Source organism: Sesamum indicum, linkage group LG10 (assembly GCF_026168435.1).
Source record: "Sesamum indicum cultivar Baizhima isolate 11 linkage group LG10, ASM2616843v1, whole genome shotgun sequence".
In the NCBI taxonomy this organism is placed as follows: Eukaryota; Viridiplantae; Streptophyta; class Magnoliopsida; order Lamiales; family Pedaliaceae; genus Sesamum; species Sesamum indicum.
Genome location: NC_142666.1, coordinates 4193983 through 4210768, shown reverse-complemented (window position 1 = coordinate 4210768; position 16786 = coordinate 4193983). Strand labels below are relative to the sequence as shown.

The window sequence follows — 16786 nt, the reverse complement described above, 5'->3', positions numbered from 1 at the left end:
TTTACGAGTTGCAAAATTAATATTATTGACATTTTATAAATTCCATACTTTATTTTATTCAAACACTCCCACAAACATTTTCACTATGTTTGGTTTCATTTTAACTTATTTTGGTGTGTTTTGTGGAGATAGAGAGAGAAAAACAAAGATTAAAGTATGTGTTACAGATAATGTGTATGTTTGGATTTTATCTTTTGAGATAATATAAAATAAGTGGTACGTTTGATGCTGGTTAGTGGGAGACAGAAAATACTGTTTGTTGTCAAATCATATCTCTTATATATATTTATATATATGTATGAGTATGTATATAATTTATTTAATTGTGAGTGGATTAATAAATAATATTTTCTAATCATAACACTGTTCCAAAACACTCAAAAACTAATAAAAAATGAACAAAATAATTCAAGCCAAACATAAAAATATTTTAGAAACCAAACACTTTGTTTGTATTTGAAATTAAATAAATTGGGGGGGGGGGGGGGGGTGGTGTTGATGGGATCTGATGGTATGTGGTGCTGGGGAGCATAGCATATTCGTGTTGGGGAGCCGCACCAACATGGATATTCTATGTATGATGCTCCTACGGAACGTGCCTTGTGCAACATTCATTCCTAAACTCATGCCCCATCATCACTCCAAATTACTAAAACGCCCCACCCAACCACCCCCTGCTTTTTTTTTTTTTTTTTTTTTGGTAAAAGATGGAAATTTTGGGGTGGGGGTGGATACAATATTGTTAGGAAGGATTGCGTCTGCATCGTGTGTGCTGACTAGAGTTTTTATAATTTAATTTTATTGTTATCAATAATCGAGGTATGTCTGTGCTATGTTCGTCGACCAGGGTCCCTTTAGCTGACTTAAAGTCGTTAAGAGTCAATATAATTATGTGAGAGTCAAGGCACAGATTAGAACCTATGTTTAGCCTCACCAAATGTCTTGGCAAAAATCTGGACCTAATCTTGTGGTGCAACAACATTTGACCTTAACCATTAGACCACAACGATGGATGCTATTCTTATTTCTTTTTTACTAACTTTTCGTGTCACATATTACAATAAAAGAATATTTAAAAGTGAGTATGATATAAATAAATTAATATAAATATTGATATTATGATAATAAATTAATATAAATACAAAAGAAATGTGAATGAAGAAAACAAGAAAAATTAAAAGAAATTATCCGAAACTTATGTCAGATCAAATTATCGGTACACCCCTCATCCGTCATATTAGAGTATTGATTATTATTTTTTTTTCAAAAAAAAGATTTCTTTACATCTAATGCAAGATGTAAATTAATATATATATATATATTTAAATGATTTAATCAATAAAGAATTTTAACCCATATAAATTAGAACTCTTAAAGAATTAATCTATTAGTGTAAGGGTAGTTTTGACATTTGAGTGGGTGAAGAGGTTTGAGTTGACTACAAAACTCCCTACCTCATCCCCCACTTGCCATACTACACAACAATAGGAAAGCCAACAATTAATCAATAATCACACTTCCCACTAATTTTAAACCCTACGATCCCAAACACAAACCAATCAAGTAGATGCCACGTCCCTGATCTGCACACGTGTCTCCATCTGAACTCCGGCTTCACGAAGTCCCCGTGCACTCACCTGCAGCTCAACCACCCCAATTGGCCACCCTGGTCGCCCTGTTTTCCCACTATATTACGCTTTTTACACATAACGGCACAAGTACGGAGAATTTCGGTTGACGGAGCAAAGCTTCGTCTCAACCTTTCTGCGTGTACATATATAGATACAGAATATATGTATTTGTATATATATAGTGAGAGAGAGAAAAAGAGAGAGAGGTGAACAGCACATGCAAGAAGGAGGCTTTGGAGGTTTCTGAGTGTTTCCAGTAATGTCGACGGAGAGGTTGATTTCCGGCGGCTATCAGTCTGCGGTTTCGTCGTCTCATTCGCTTCGTTACTGTGGGGAAGCTGCGGCTGCCAGGATTTTCGAGGAGCTGCCTACGGCCACCATCGTGTCGGTTTCGCGGCCGGATGCGAGTGACATCACTCCGTTGCTTTTGTCGTACACCATTGAGCTCCAGTACAAACAGGTATCGTCAATTGATTGTCGTCTCTGCTTTCCATGCGATTACCACGGGCTTTGGTGTGAGTCAATAAGCATCATTTTCTGCTTTCGCATGTGCGCCCTGCATTATACGTATGTATGTAATTTTTTATGTGGATGGATGTGCGTTATGAATGTGGAAGTGACTCAATCCCAAATTTAATATTTTTGAACTTATTGTGTTTCTGTACTATGGTAATTTGGATCTTATAAAAAATTTAAATATATAACTGTTTGAATTTTCCATTTGCTTCACTTTTTGTATTATATGGTGAAGGTGGACTGTTTGCCTGGTTGATTAGATGTGCGAAAAAGCATGGCCCTTAATACAATATAGGAATCTTCAGCCTTAAGTTTGATTATTTTAAAATTGACATTGGGGGTCAGGTGTAGTTACTTTTTCATGGCATAAAGTTAGATATTCTTGCAATTTAGTAACTTGATGGAGCTGAAATGTGCTTGTGAAGAAGCATTATCTAATTTGGTTCTATATATCTTTTTATGATTCTTAAAGGTAGCCCTTAGTATAGTTCTCTACAAGCGTGCCTGTGGCGATAAGCTTTGTTTAATTGGGTAAATTTATAGTTAAGCATATGGTAGGTGGCTATTATTCTTACTTTTGCCTATAATGTGATGTGATTAATTTCAACTGATTTGATTTACTTAATTAACTATCATCCTTTAACTTGTAATTTGCTGCTGGCGCCGTGGTTCCGTTAATGTTTGCATGTCTATCTGGAACATGTAATAAGTACCTCTATAAAAGTTGGCATATAATGTGATGTCTTGATTTTTGCATCCGCTACAGTCAAAGTTTCCTTTGAAACAATACCAATGAAGGAGATGTCGGGATTATTAGTTATGTTGTGCAATTTTTGTTAATTACTTGGTGTGGGAAGGCTATAGATTATTTCAAAAGCTCAGCTTAGCTCTTTTTATGGGAAGAAATTTGATGGATGTCCGACATGTTGGATGTCTGACATGTAAGATTAAAATGGTGCTCTAGCTAGCTCAGGTGGACTTGCAATATTGACAATTTACAGTATTGACCAGATGGTTGTTGCGCTACCTTTTCATCTGGGATCTAATAAAGGAAACAAAATGAGCAGAATGGGTGAAAATTAAATTTGATTGCCTTTTTTCTGGGAAAAGTATGTATATTAGCTCTCTTGTAACTGGTAACCAATTTCATGCCCTAGATTTGGTCGGGGGGTTATGCGGCAGAAGCACCATATCATATGGTACGCAATGCCGATAGGATCATGAAAATTTGACCTATTCTCTAGTGCTTTAAACCATTGCTCAATGGTTACCCACAGTAATGGGTACCCCTCCAATTAAGGAGTAATTGAGGGTGGTTAATTCATGGTGATTAATTAATTTAGTGCAAATGAGTTGCAAAATAAATTATATATTGGATTCAAGACCAAGTCTAGCTAAAACTAAACCTAAAGGATCACACACAAATCCTTAACGGAATGGGAGAATATGATACCAATATTGCAAGGTATCCTAAATTGTTGTACCAAAAATGCAAGTTTCTTGTTTTGTGGCCGCCCTTGCCCTTGCTACATGACTTAATGGCCACGTGGCCTTGCTGTTAGAAATCTAACGACAGTATAAAAAATGCAAACAAAACTTTTTTTTGGTACCGTTTCAAGCTATTTCAAAAAACATAATACCGATATTGCAAAGTACCCTAAATTATAATTCCAAAAAATGCAATTTTCTTTGGTAATAAGTATAGAGATGTTTTTAATGTAATACTTAAACATTGTCTCAAAATATTGAAAAAGAAAAAAAGAAGAAAACCTAAAAAGACATCCCCTCAAATATATAAATAAAACAAATCCATCCATTTTAAAATATAAAAATTACAAATACATCCAGGGGCATTATGGTCATCTAATATATATTTTATTTAATTATTTTTCATGGTAAGGGTAAAATTGAAATATCACCACTTCTGTTTGGGTTAGAAAACGGGGCAGTTTCAAAAGGGATATAAGTGTAGTTTCTAAAGTTTTTTTGGGAGATTGTGTAATTTCTTATTTTAGAGGACGTTTAAGTGTAATTAATCCTTATAAAAATTGCACAAGGTGAAGTTTATTGGTCTATAACCTTCATAGCTTGAAGTCTTGTCACAAAATTTTCAGGTGTTAGAGATCAAAATATGGCACTATGTGTGTCTCCATGAAGTGAAGCTTATTGGTCAGAATAAATCACTTTAATTCATTGAAGAATGACTCGCTTTTTCTTTTCATGTATTACGCCGACCATCAATTTTCTAAACTATAATTTCATTGATCAATATTTACTGGACACACAATCATTATTTTCTTTAAGATTTATGAAAAGGATACCGGAAATAGATAACCTTTATTTCATTACCAGAATGGATGGTCTATTTTAGGATTACTGAGTTGCATGCATTCAGTAAGCATTGTATTCTGCAGTACAGAGGCAGATTTAGTTCCCGTTATTATGTTTCAAGTCCCAATTTGTGTATGCATAAGCAAGAAAATGGTACTTGTTAAATATCTAAACTTATGTTTTATTGAGTTGGAACTAGACTTTCAGTCATTTTTCAGTTGTCGTTCCTCAATTCTCGTTTGGATTTGGCATTACAGTCGCTTGTTCTTATTCACGATATTCCTTTTTCTTCAGCTTGCATGTCCTCTTTATTATATCGTCCTTTAGTGTTTATTTCTATTTCTTTGTTCTTCTTATTAATTTATGTGCTTTGTATTGCCTTTTGCATTTAATTCCAATACTGAGAAACGGGGAATGCAGGATCTATTTCAAGCTTTTCTTACTGGCACAATATGTATTCTTAAGGCATAATCTGAAATTTCCTTTTTGACAGTTCAAGTGGCATTTGTTGAAGAAGGCTTCTCAAGTTATTTATTTACACCTTGCCCTGAAGAAACGTGCAATAATTGAAGAAATTCACGAGAAGCAAGAGCAGGTTCTCTTTCTCTTCGTGCATCCTCTTGACGGGTGACATGTCATGCTCCTCAATAGAAGCACATTCAGATTTCATTTTATCATAAATGGTTCTTGAGCTAATCCTTTTATTTTGTCCTGAAAAGGTTAAGGAATGGCTACATAACATCGGATTAGGAGATCATGCAACAGTTGTTCATGATGAGGATGAGCCTGATGATGGAGCTGTGCCAATATACCATGATGATACTGTTAAAAGCAGGTAATGAGAAGATCATTCCTTTAATTTTTTGTTTCAGAAATGGGATTTACCCATCTTAAATCTATTTCTTACAGACTATTTTCTTGTGCAGATATGTCCCATCAAGAGCTGCTTTGCCTATCATTCGTCCAGCTATAGGCAAGCAGCAGCACATTTCAGACAAAGCAAAAGCTGCCATGCAAGGTTACCTGAATCATTTTCTGGGAAACTTGGATATTATTAATTCAAGAGAGGTGAAGAATGAAAACTAAGTTAATTGGCTTTACACAAATGATTTTTTTCTAATTAGACAAATTCCACTAAGTCCAAATCTATTCTTCCGATGCCTTGTTTATTTACTTTAAGAGACATGCACAAGCAACAAGCTTGGTATTGCACTTTTTCCTAAACTCGTAAAGGAGTTATCCACCTTGCCACTTAAAGAAAGTAATCAATTTTCTTGTGCTGAAGATAGTGTCCCAGTGAGTTTGGATGCCTGGAGGATGTGAATCGATTAAGTTCCTGCATTTTCTTTGTTATATCTCTATCATTCCCCTTCCCCCATCAGCTCAAGTGGGGCCAGATTCAAATGTTAAATGGCCATTATGATAGAGCTATGTTCCTACGCTAACTTGATCGCACTCATGGAGTTCAATAGACTACATTTTTCTTTCAACTAATTCAAAATTTTGTTAGTTATCATATTCACATATAGTGAAGTGACTATAGTAAACTACAGATATCTACAGGCTTCTGAAGTTTATTTGCGGCAGATATTTTTGGTACTATCCATGCAATAACAAATGATTCATTCCAGGTATGCAAGTTCTTGGAGGTGTCTAGGTTATCATTTTCGAAAGAGTATGGTCCAAAGATGAAAGAAGGTTATGTGATGGTTAAGCATTTGGGAAGATTTTCAGAGGATAACACATGTTCAGGATGTTGTCTATGTCGTTGCTCCGGTTGTTGTGGCAACAATTGGCGAAAAGTAAGGCCTTGTTTTGATTTAATTTCGAAACTCCATTTTGATTTTTATACTGTTAGGCCTTTCTTATGGTTTTGGACCATTTGTTTTAGAAAATCCATTCTATCACATTTTTCATATGAAAAACTATTACAAAATATCACGTCTTTTCGTATAAAAAAAAGTACCGCAAAACATCATCATTCAAATGCTTATTCATTTTATTACGTCTTTTCGTAGAGAAAACTAACACTAAACATCTTGATCAGAACATGTTTTCATTGTACTACGTCTTTTCATACAAAAAAGTATTATAGAACATCCTAAGTTCAAACACATTTTCATTCTATCATGTTTTCCGTAAAAAACATATCATACAACATAGTAATCCAAACATATGTTTATTTCTCACTCCAGACCAATACAAAAACAAAAACTCACTTGAAAATAGTGAAAACTGAAAAATTGAAAATGGAGACAAAACTAAACTAGGAGTTTTCTCATCTGGAAAAAGTTTTTCGTGGTCCTGCTGAAAAATGGCAGATTACATAGCTGGCCAGTCACCACAAGCATGGAAGATACACTTTATTTCTCAATTCTGATGCTTTTTTCTTTTCAAGCACCCTCTGCTCGTTTTAATATTCCATGTCTTTTAATATTCCATGCCAACTTAAGGTTTCTACACTGACGTATCTGCGCAATGCAAAGACCTTATAATTTAAAGCATGACAATGGATTGTCTGAATGGAGATCGGACAATACAACTCTGTCTCTACATTGGGATATGCTATTCTAGTGAAAATGTTTTTACATGAAACGATTTGCTTTCTACTTAAAGTAATTAAATGTATTTCATTAAATCATACAATATAATCCTCCAACTTGTAAATTTGGAACTAGGATTATGTGAAATGCTGGGAGATATTTCACATGATGCTGCATGAGAACCATTCATGCATCTTCATCTTGGAATTTTCAAAATGAATAGTTATGCATTCCACTGATTAGAGACAGCAGGGTTCCATTATCAAGACAAAAATATATCCACTTCATAAGCTGTTTTTTTTTTTGATTTAACTGCTAACTTTAACAACAAAATTGATCCTTCTGAGAATTGGAAGTGCTAAAGCTATCTGACTCACCTGGTTTTGGTAGCCCTGAGGCTCCAAAGGATACTATGAACACCTGTACGCTGTAGTACTCACTATATGCTGAATGTGAGACCATATTGTTTTCCATTTAATCATTATAACGCCTACTATAGGTAATGCCAGTTTTATGGGATAAACTTTGAGATGGCTATTATGCAGATAAATTTTTCTCTTATCTCCTTTTTTTCATTTTTTCTTTGGTCAATGTGGATGGCCGAGCACTGATGTACTGAATTTAGGTTTGGCTCGTTCTCAAACCGGGTTTCTTGGCTTTCCTTGATAATCATTTTGACACCAAACTCCTAGACATAATTGTCTTCGATGTCCTACCAGCTTCAAATGCAAAAGGAGATGATGAAGTGTACTTGGCCAAAGTGTTAAAGGAACGAAATCCTTTGCGCCATGCTTTTGAGGTGAGTTTCTTCTCCACTTCATGATTGTCTAAGCATCATAACAGAAAAGTGAGAAAGTTAAACTGCTTCTTTTAAAAAAAAAAACTGGTTTTGTAATTGGCTCAATTGCTTCCCATGGTTTGCTGAGACTTGTTCTCAGTCTCAACTTTGTTTCTGTTTTAATTCGATATATCTGGTTTATCTTTGTTTACCAGCTATAAGTTGTATATTTTATTATGCATCCAAGTTTCTAAACATAAGCATGAAGCATAAAGACACACATGTTCACATGATATTCAGCTTATGAAATGGAAAGAGTACTTTGTACAGAAAGACTGAGCAACTTTTGAGGGAAAACATCTTCATTATAAAAAGTAATGGAATGGGATTGATTAAAGTGAAGAACAAGGATCACAATCTTTTGTCTCCCTAGCAGTCAGCTCTCATAGTTGTGATTTTGTATCAGAACTATTGAATCAAATTTAATATGCTTTTTACATTGTGGAGACATAGTGTCACAATGTCATCAGTAACCAATAAACTGTTGCATGAGTCATAAAGTTAGAGATGAACGTCTCACCAAAATATTTTAATGGTTAGTTCATTTTTACTCTTACAACTCACATTTGAGTTGTTTTTTTTTCTGTGCAGACATGATCAGTTCTGCATTGATTTTTTTCACCTATATGAGCCTTTTCTTATTTTTATTTTTTTAAACATTGTAGGAGCTGTGCCACATTTCCTACTTTATTCTTTGGCAAGCAGAAAATTTGAAAAGCAACCTTTTAAATATCCTCTTTGCTCTTTGATTGTATGTTTTCTCTAAAGATGAACATCTTAAAGGCGTGCATTGCAACCATGAGACTTCACATTGTGCTAAACAAGTGTTCTATTTTCTTTTTCCCTTTGGGGGGGGGGGGGGGGTGGAGAGGGTTACAGTTTCTATAGTTTAATGGTTTGAAAAACTTACAGAACTAGCCTAATTATTGTACTAATTAACCGCATAATCAGTATGTAACTGATAAATTTGGAGGGAATTGGAGGTAAAAATTCAATAGAGATTCTGTACTGTGAGTCCAGGCCTTGGTTTTAAGAGAAGAACAACTCATAACAGCCATAGGTGTCTGGCATCATTTCTCTGTACTATTGAAGCTATGCGGATGATTAACTAATTCCTGATGAACAATGTCCAAATGTTATTGTACATCCAATTTGATTAATTAGACTATTCCTATTGTTATAATGTCTTTGAATTCTAACTTTTTAAATAGTATCACTAACATGAGCTCCCTACTTTTAAATGGTCAAAAGGTTTCATGTGGGAACAGGAACATAAAGCTAAGGACTACGAGCCACGCCAAAGTGCAAGACTGGGTTTATGCGATTAATGCAGTTGGATCAAAGCGTTCTGAGAGTTGGTGTCATCCTCATCGCTTTAATTCATTTGCCCCTATTAGAGGACTGGTTGAAGATGGAAGCCTAGCTCAATGGTTTATAGATGGCAAAGCAGCATTTGAAGCAATAGCTTTATCAATAGAGAGTGCAAAATCAGAGGTCAATTTTCCAAACATATAGGATAACTAAGTTCAACGAGTTTTTGACCATGTTTGGCTATTGAAATGTCTAAAGTGGCTGCATATTATCCGCAGATATACATGACTGGGTGGTGGCTTTGCCCTGAGTTGTATTTAAGACGGCCATTTCACAAACACAGTTCCTCCAGGCTTGATGCTTTACTTGAGGCTAAAGCTAAGGAAGGGGTTCAGGTGCAATTTTCGTATTCAGAAGCCATTGTTTGAGGAACACAAAAAGAAGTCCTCTCTTTTTTTTCAACTTCTCTCATCTTGTTGCCCTTCATGACAACTACTTGGCAATATCTATTGCTCTTTCTTTTTCAAGTTAATTGCGTTTGGAAACAGAATCAATATTGATTGTTGTTGATCCGATTATTTAAATATCCAGTTTCAGATGAAGATTAAAATGCTATTTGGCAGTTATGGGAATCAGAACTTTTAATTGAAAGTTTGAGAACTGTGAGCAAAAGCAGTCTTTTTCATGAAAACCAAGTAGCACTAAAGATGCTTTCAAGCTCAATTCAACTTTAATTAATAAAACTTGGGCTATAACCTCTTCAATTGCTCACAGTGACAGTACCCGTTATTGTTGTTGGAGTTGGATGCATTTTATGACTTCACTGCATCATTGTAGAATTCCATTGTGATATTTTAGTTGGTTTTTTATTTCGATCTGAACTATCATTTCCATTGCATCTGATTCTGATTCTTCTCTGAATTCATTTCCTACACTACTGTGCAGATACACATTCTTCTTTACAAGGAAGTTTCTCTTGCTTTAAAAATTAACAGCTTATATAGTAAGAGAAAGCTTCTTAACATTCATGAAAATGTTAAAGTTCTGCGGTATCCTGATCATTTGTCAACTGGCATCTACTTGTGGTAAGCTGTTGCTTCTGAGATTCAGCAGAAGAGACAAATAAAAGAAGTTCCACTTTTATACAATTTTGCAAAAGTTTGTACAGTTGTTTTTTCAAATAAATAGTAACAGTTAGTTAGTGCTTGCAGGTCTCACCATGAGAAGCTTGTTATTGTAGATCATAAGATTTGCTTTATTGGAGGGCTGGATTTATGTTTTGGCCGGTATGACACAACTGAACACAGAGTAGGTGATTTCCCTCCTTTCTTATGGCCTGGAAAAGACTACTATAATCCAAGGTAAATTATATTTTAAAATGAAACTCTTGTTTATAGGAAATTGGAACTTTTGAAGAGGTTTGGTGGATTTGAATACCATGAGATTCTTTCTCAGAATACCCCTGGTTGGAATTCAATTGATTTATGAATCTTATTACTGTGTATAACCAAATTATGTACCTTCACACTAATGATTTGATATAAGGTTCTAGTGACGGAAAGTGAAGGAGAAAAGCCAAACTCTTTCACATTTTTCCATTTATATAAAAAGTATCTATGATAAATTCGTACAAGTATCATACTTAAACAAATGAAAATAATATATAAATCAATTAGTACCTCCTCATTCAAGTATTCTTACAAATATTTCCCTTGCATTTTCCTTTAAAACCAAAACAAGAAGATTTTTTCTGAAGTATTTTTCTGATTAATATCAAAGGTCCAAACAGCCTTGATTTTGTGTGCTACAATACAAATTTCCATAACGTGATATAACCAGTTGAAGGCCTTTCCATGGATTATGCAGAGAATCAGAACCAAATTCTTGGGAAGACACCTTAAAAGATGAATTGGACCGAGAGAAGTATCCTCGGATGCCATGGCACGATGTTCATTGTGCTGTTTGGGGCCCCCCTTGCAGGGATATTGCTAGACATTTTGTTCAGCGTTGGAACCATGCAAAGGTTTGCTTCTGTACTTCTTCATGGACTGTGAACTAGTTTCAGTGACTAATACATTTTTTCCACCGTCAATTCAGAGAAGTAAAGCACCAAATGAACAGTCAATACCTTTACTCATGCCTCAGCATCACATGGTTTTACCACATTACATGGGAAGAAGCAGTGATATAGACATTGAAAGGAATACCTCCGAAGTAAATTCTCAGGACATCGGTAGGAAGGATCACTTTTCACCTCAAACACCACCTGAAGACATTCCACTGCTTTTACCTCATGAAGCAGATGGTCCAGATTCTACCATCATGGAAAATAAGTCAAATGGCTTGAACTCAAACGACCATTTTCCGGCTGAGCTGAGTGGGCATTGTACGGGTAGTTCATTTTCTTATCAGGATTCCAGATGTCCAACTTCTGGAGACACCAGAAGTAGTTTCAGTGATGATGATTATAGTTCGGATCCACAAAGTGCAATGCTAATAGGAACAGTCTCAGAGTCTGATTTGCAAGTCAAAGATTATTGGTGGGAAACCCAAGAACAAAGTTTCGAGGTTATGTCAGCCAATGGAATAACACAAGTTGGTCCTCGTAGTTCATGCCACTGCCAGGTTAGCTAAATTATTGAGAGTTATGAGACCTTTCTGTAACTCCTTGTGTCTTGAGATTGGTAGTGAGATGTTTCTATGATGTCTCTCTGACGAGGAAAAACTTTTGAGTGCCGTATGTTTCATATTTTTGCTCAAGATACTGTAAAAGTTTCTGCAATAAACATTAACTAAGTTCTAGGTTGCATAATGTAGAAATGTGGTACTTGGATATATAATCAAATACTAAGTTTTTCAGACCTTTAGCTTACATCATGATCTTACAGATGCAAGTTCCATCTGTTAGCTATTGTTGAAAGTTATTTCCCTCTCATGATTTTCAGAAAGTCAAGATTTTAGTAGGATGGACAAGATGTTGCAGCATAGAGGTATAGAATCTGGAAGAATAAAGCTGAGTAACTGAGAATGTTTTGTCTCTTCAGAAGGTTTCGTGTTATAACTTATAAAGAATTTGTGTTATATATATTAACTGAACATGGCACACCCGCTTTTGTGTTTCTGGACAAACTCAAACTTAAAAAATGATAAATACACGAAGAGATTTGACTAATTAATATATCTGTGCCAGAAATAAAATAGGAGCTCTGTGCTAGACCATGTCCATATAAGATCATTTAATACGGGATACATAAGGAATGCGCTGGCCGTAAGCCGCTGATCTTGATTCATCAAGCATGGAAGTTTGTCATAAGAATAATTGAATTCTAACGTTACATGTATGATTCAACTGTAACATCATTATAGACATACATAATGTTATTACTATACGTGTTGATGTAGGTTGTCAGAAGTGTCAGCCAGTGGTCTGCTGGAACAAGCCAAACTGAAGACAGCATTCATAGAGCTTATTGTGCTCTCATTGAGAAGGCAGAGCACTTCATTTACATTGAGGTGAGTTTATGTACATCTAATATTTTCTTAGGTTCGACGTCAATATCCCATTGTATAAGCTTAGGAAAATAGCATCAACAAGAATAGCATCAATCTCATGTCATGTTTCTTTCACGATTTAATGTTCCACTAACTTACGATTGTATGCCGCAACCCTTTTTCTCGGATATTTAATTCTCAGATGTTTTTCAGAATAGAAATTCTTTCTCCCAGATGAGGAAAAATGCGGGTAGATTCAGATCTTCGTTCTGTTTAACACGAGTGCTTGATTTATGTCACAAAACAAAGTTATACCTCCCATCATCTCCTGAATAAAATACTTCCAAATGAGTAGGAGGATGTTCCATTTCATGCAGCCAACCAAATCCATGTTAATCTTCTTGGATTCAATTTCTTCCCAAAAGATTTGATCTAACGTTTCTTCCTGTCATCGGCCTCCAAAAGGATCAGATTTCATACATGCAATGAAAAGGCTTTTAGCAGACATACTTCATGAGGCTTTAAACTAAGAATTAGAACTTCAAATGGGTGTCTCTATAGTCTTCTACTCCTGCACCCTTGTCTTTAGTATTGGCTTGATACTGAATTCGCAAAAGAATTTATCACATCTTCTAATTACAGAATCAGTTTTTCATATCGGGGCTCTCAGAAGATGATGTTATACAAAATCGTGTGCTTGAATCTCTATACAACCGCATAATGAGGGCACATGAAGAGAAAAGGTGCTTCAGAGTCATAATTGTAATCCCACTCTTGCCTGGTTTTCAGGTACCGGTTTCCTGCTAGATCAGAATTTTCCATCTCTCTCTGTTCCTTTTCATGTTTCTCATAACTTCTCCAGTGAACAGGGGGGTGTGGATGACAGTGGTGCAGCTACTGTTAGAGCCATAATGCATTGGCAATATCGAACTATTTGCAGAGGGAAAAGTTCAATATTGGAGAAACTTTTCTCAAAGTTGGGTACCAGAGCACATGATTTCATATCGTTCTTTGGTTTAAGAACTTATGGCAGACTTTTTGATGTAGGTCCTGTGGTTACGAGTCAGGTATTTTTTGTTGGATTCTTTTATACCTTTTATTCCCTCAATCAAACTCTAGAAAGCCATTTTAGTCTGATCGTCTCTCCTATCACTTTCTTTGAAAGATCTCTGACATTCTTCTGCCAAATGGTATGCTACTATATGCTTAATGGCCTGTTTTATGGAATGTTAATTTATATAAACGCATCAACTTTATATAAAGTTATCACTATTAACCAATGATTTATGCATCAATCAGCTGAATATGACTTTTGAGGCCAGTATTTGAATCAATGGATACCCCACTCCCAATTAGTTTTAAGACTTAACAATGTCATTCTTCTCGATTAACTTGTTCTCATCTTTTTTCTTATACAGGTGTATGTTCATAGTAAAGTGATGATAGTAGATGATCGTCGCGCTTTGATTGGGTCATCCAACATAAATGATCGAAGTTTGCTGGGTTCAAGAGACTCAGAGGTGTTTGATGATTTACATGCCATTTTCCATATACAACTTAAATACTTGACGGCAATAGTTTGGGGTTTATGAAATTCGCATAGTTTAGCCTAAGAGGATAATTTTTCAGAGAACCGAAGGTTATAGGATTACACCAATGTCTGCCATTGGCTTTCTCATATGCACCAAAATGCCCACGGAACTTACTTTTAAAATGCTTCCTGTAAAGTGGAGTTTCTTTGAAATGTCAAAGCCTTGACATAAAATACATGGATATGTACCTAGATACATGCGAAAACTGCACATGCATATTTACATTATTAGATATGCAACAACATACAGGGTATACATACAATTTGTTGACTATGAGCACAGTTCCACTTACAATCGACTTTGCTTCATCACTGCATCTCTTTTGATATTATCTTTTTGTTCCTAGTGTTTATGAAATGATTATATCATATCGATATCGATTTTCCTATCTAGGCAAAACAGTTATTTTATGTTTTTCTGTATATTCTCCAGATTGCTCTCCTGATAGAAGATAAAGAGTTTGTTGATTCCTCCATGAATGGGAAGCCATGGGAGGCTGGAAAATTTGCTTTGAGTCTTAGACTTTGCCTATGGGCGGAGCACCTTGGTCTGCACACCGAAGAGGTAAGTAGAGTCATAATTGTGATGAAGATGCCAGACTAAGAGCATCAAGTTGGCATCTCAGTACTTACAAGAACCTACCACTATTGCACAACCACATGGACCTTGTATCATCTCTCTCTTGGATATGTTTCTAATCTCTAACATTTTGAAATGATTATGAATATCTTGTTGCAATAATTGTTTTCTCTGCCCTCCAGGTCGCTCAAACGAAAGACCCCATAGCTGAGACAACATACAAGCACTTTTGGTTAGAGATTGCTGAGGTATGACAAATGTTATTAAGTTTGCGGCGTTGGTTCATGTGTCATCTTGTGTTGCACCTACAAATATACCATACTTGTAGGGTTATATGATTCCCTTGTACTTTAATTATGTAATATAATATATGGACGGGCACATAATACACAGGGTTTTGAACTTATGATATATTAGCATACTTCTAAGAATTGATACTTATGCACATTGCAGGTCAAACTTTGTATTTGCATTAAGAGGATAGCAATGTAGTTTTACTGACTCAAGGTTACGGGATGTGGCTATATAGTTGGTAAAGCCATAGCAAATATATTTTACTTCCCATCCTTAGTGACAGGCAATAAAGCGACTATGTTGGAAGTCTTTGCTTAATTACTTGGAAACATGGGCTTGTATACTTTGAGTTTGTTAGTCCCAGAACATTGACAAGGTAGAATCCAATCCAACCTGCACGGATAGCATGAACAGCTTTCATCGTGCAATTACTTCGTGGGGGCATTGCGTTTATGGGGTTTGGCTATTGACCATAAATTAGATGAAAATTATTCTGTGAGTAGGTAATTTTCTAGAATGATGGTCCACATGATTTTGGGACAGTAAGTTGACTGGTTTATAAGTGTCCTCTTTTTAGGTCCAAATGCAGGATGTTTGTTAAAAGACATCGAATGATCTAGCATCTAACAATTATGACAAGGCTGTGCTCAGAGTCTTTCTTTAAATTTTCTATCTTCCAGTGTATAGCTAAATGTGATCTCGATGTTATCTTTTGCTCATATCATGGCATAATCAAGATCCTTATACGCTATGTTTGCCTAAATGTGCCTATTAGATACACCCTTTCCCATTTTAAAAGACATTGCCGCTTTCCATGTAACTATTAAACCTTAGTAAAAGGTAAACTTGTCTTTCCACAAAATCCCGGTAGAATTGGCCAAATTCTGATGGTCAGAGAGGGGTATTTGTAATCTCGAAATGAAGAGGGCGGGGCTGTTTAGTTGCAAACATCAACTTCTGCTTTCTTTTCATTTAACAAGCAGTGTTGATTTTTCATTGACAGTCAAATACAAAGATCTACCAAGATGTCTTCTCTTGCATCCCCAATGACACCATCAAATCCAGGTGCCTCTCTGGCAACCTATGTTCTTATTTCATATCATTTTTGCCTCTTGACTATGCATAACTGTTATTGCTCATTGTTACTATTAACCTCAGATCTGCACTCAGACAAAGTATGAGTCATTGGAAGCAGAAGCTTCGGCACACAACTATCGACTTAGGAGTGGCTCCTAACAAAATTGAAATCTACCAAAACGAGGAACTCATAGTTATGGAGCCAATGACGAAGCTAAAATCAATAAGAGGACACCTTGTTTCCTTTCCATTGGAGTTCATGAGCCAAGAAGATGACCTGAGACCAATGTTTATTGAGGGTGAGTTTTATGCATCTCCTCAAGTGTTCCACTGAACATACAAATGAAGACGGTTTCAGTTGATAAAAGATAGCTTGTATCTATTTATAGAATTGTCTCTAGGAAGCCGTATGTAAGCGAGCGGTAGGAGCTAGGGATTTATCATATTATTGTTGCTTGGAGAGTAAACAGACATGAAATGTCACAAGTTACACTATAAGTTCTCCTACAATTAATAGATAAACAAGTACTGTAAATTTGATGATCCAATCAGTTTATATATAAAAATAATTTCTATTGCCGA

The 16786-nt window shown here is 35.6% G+C and overlaps 1 protein-coding gene across 1 annotated transcript; it reads left to right on the top strand.

The window, feature by feature from the left end:
* Positions 1–1377: 1377 nt before the first annotated feature.
* Positions 1378–16786, top strand: LOC105172403 (phospholipase D zeta 1). Its single transcript, XM_011093802.3, has 20 exons — positions 1378–2091; positions 4972–5073; positions 5198–5313; positions 5405–5546; positions 6110–6280; positions 7647–7820; positions 9111–9353; positions 9449–9565; positions 10116–10255; positions 10382–10531; positions 11037–11193; positions 11268–11795; positions 12573–12683; positions 13305–13451; positions 13532–13729; positions 14081–14182; positions 14687–14818; positions 15016–15081; positions 16131–16192; positions 16286–16786. Exons 1-20 carry the CDS (start codon positions 1891–1893, stop codon positions 16536–16538), a joined length of 3312 nt encoding a protein of 1103 aa, XP_011092104.1. The 5' UTR covers positions 1378–1890; the 3' UTR covers positions 16539–16786.

Coding starts and splice junctions, on each gene's coding strand:
- LOC105172403 (XM_011093802.3), top strand. CDS start 1,891: ATGTCGACGGAGAGGTTGATTTCCGGCGGCTATCAGTCTGCGGTTTCG. Junction 10,532..11,036: donor AAAGACTACTATAATCCAAG/GTAAATTATATT, acceptor TGGATTATGCAG/AGAATCAGAACCAAATTCTT. Junction 16,193..16,285: donor AATGACACCATCAAATCCAG/GTGCCTCTCTGG, acceptor TATTAACCTCAG/ATCTGCACTCAGACAAAGTA.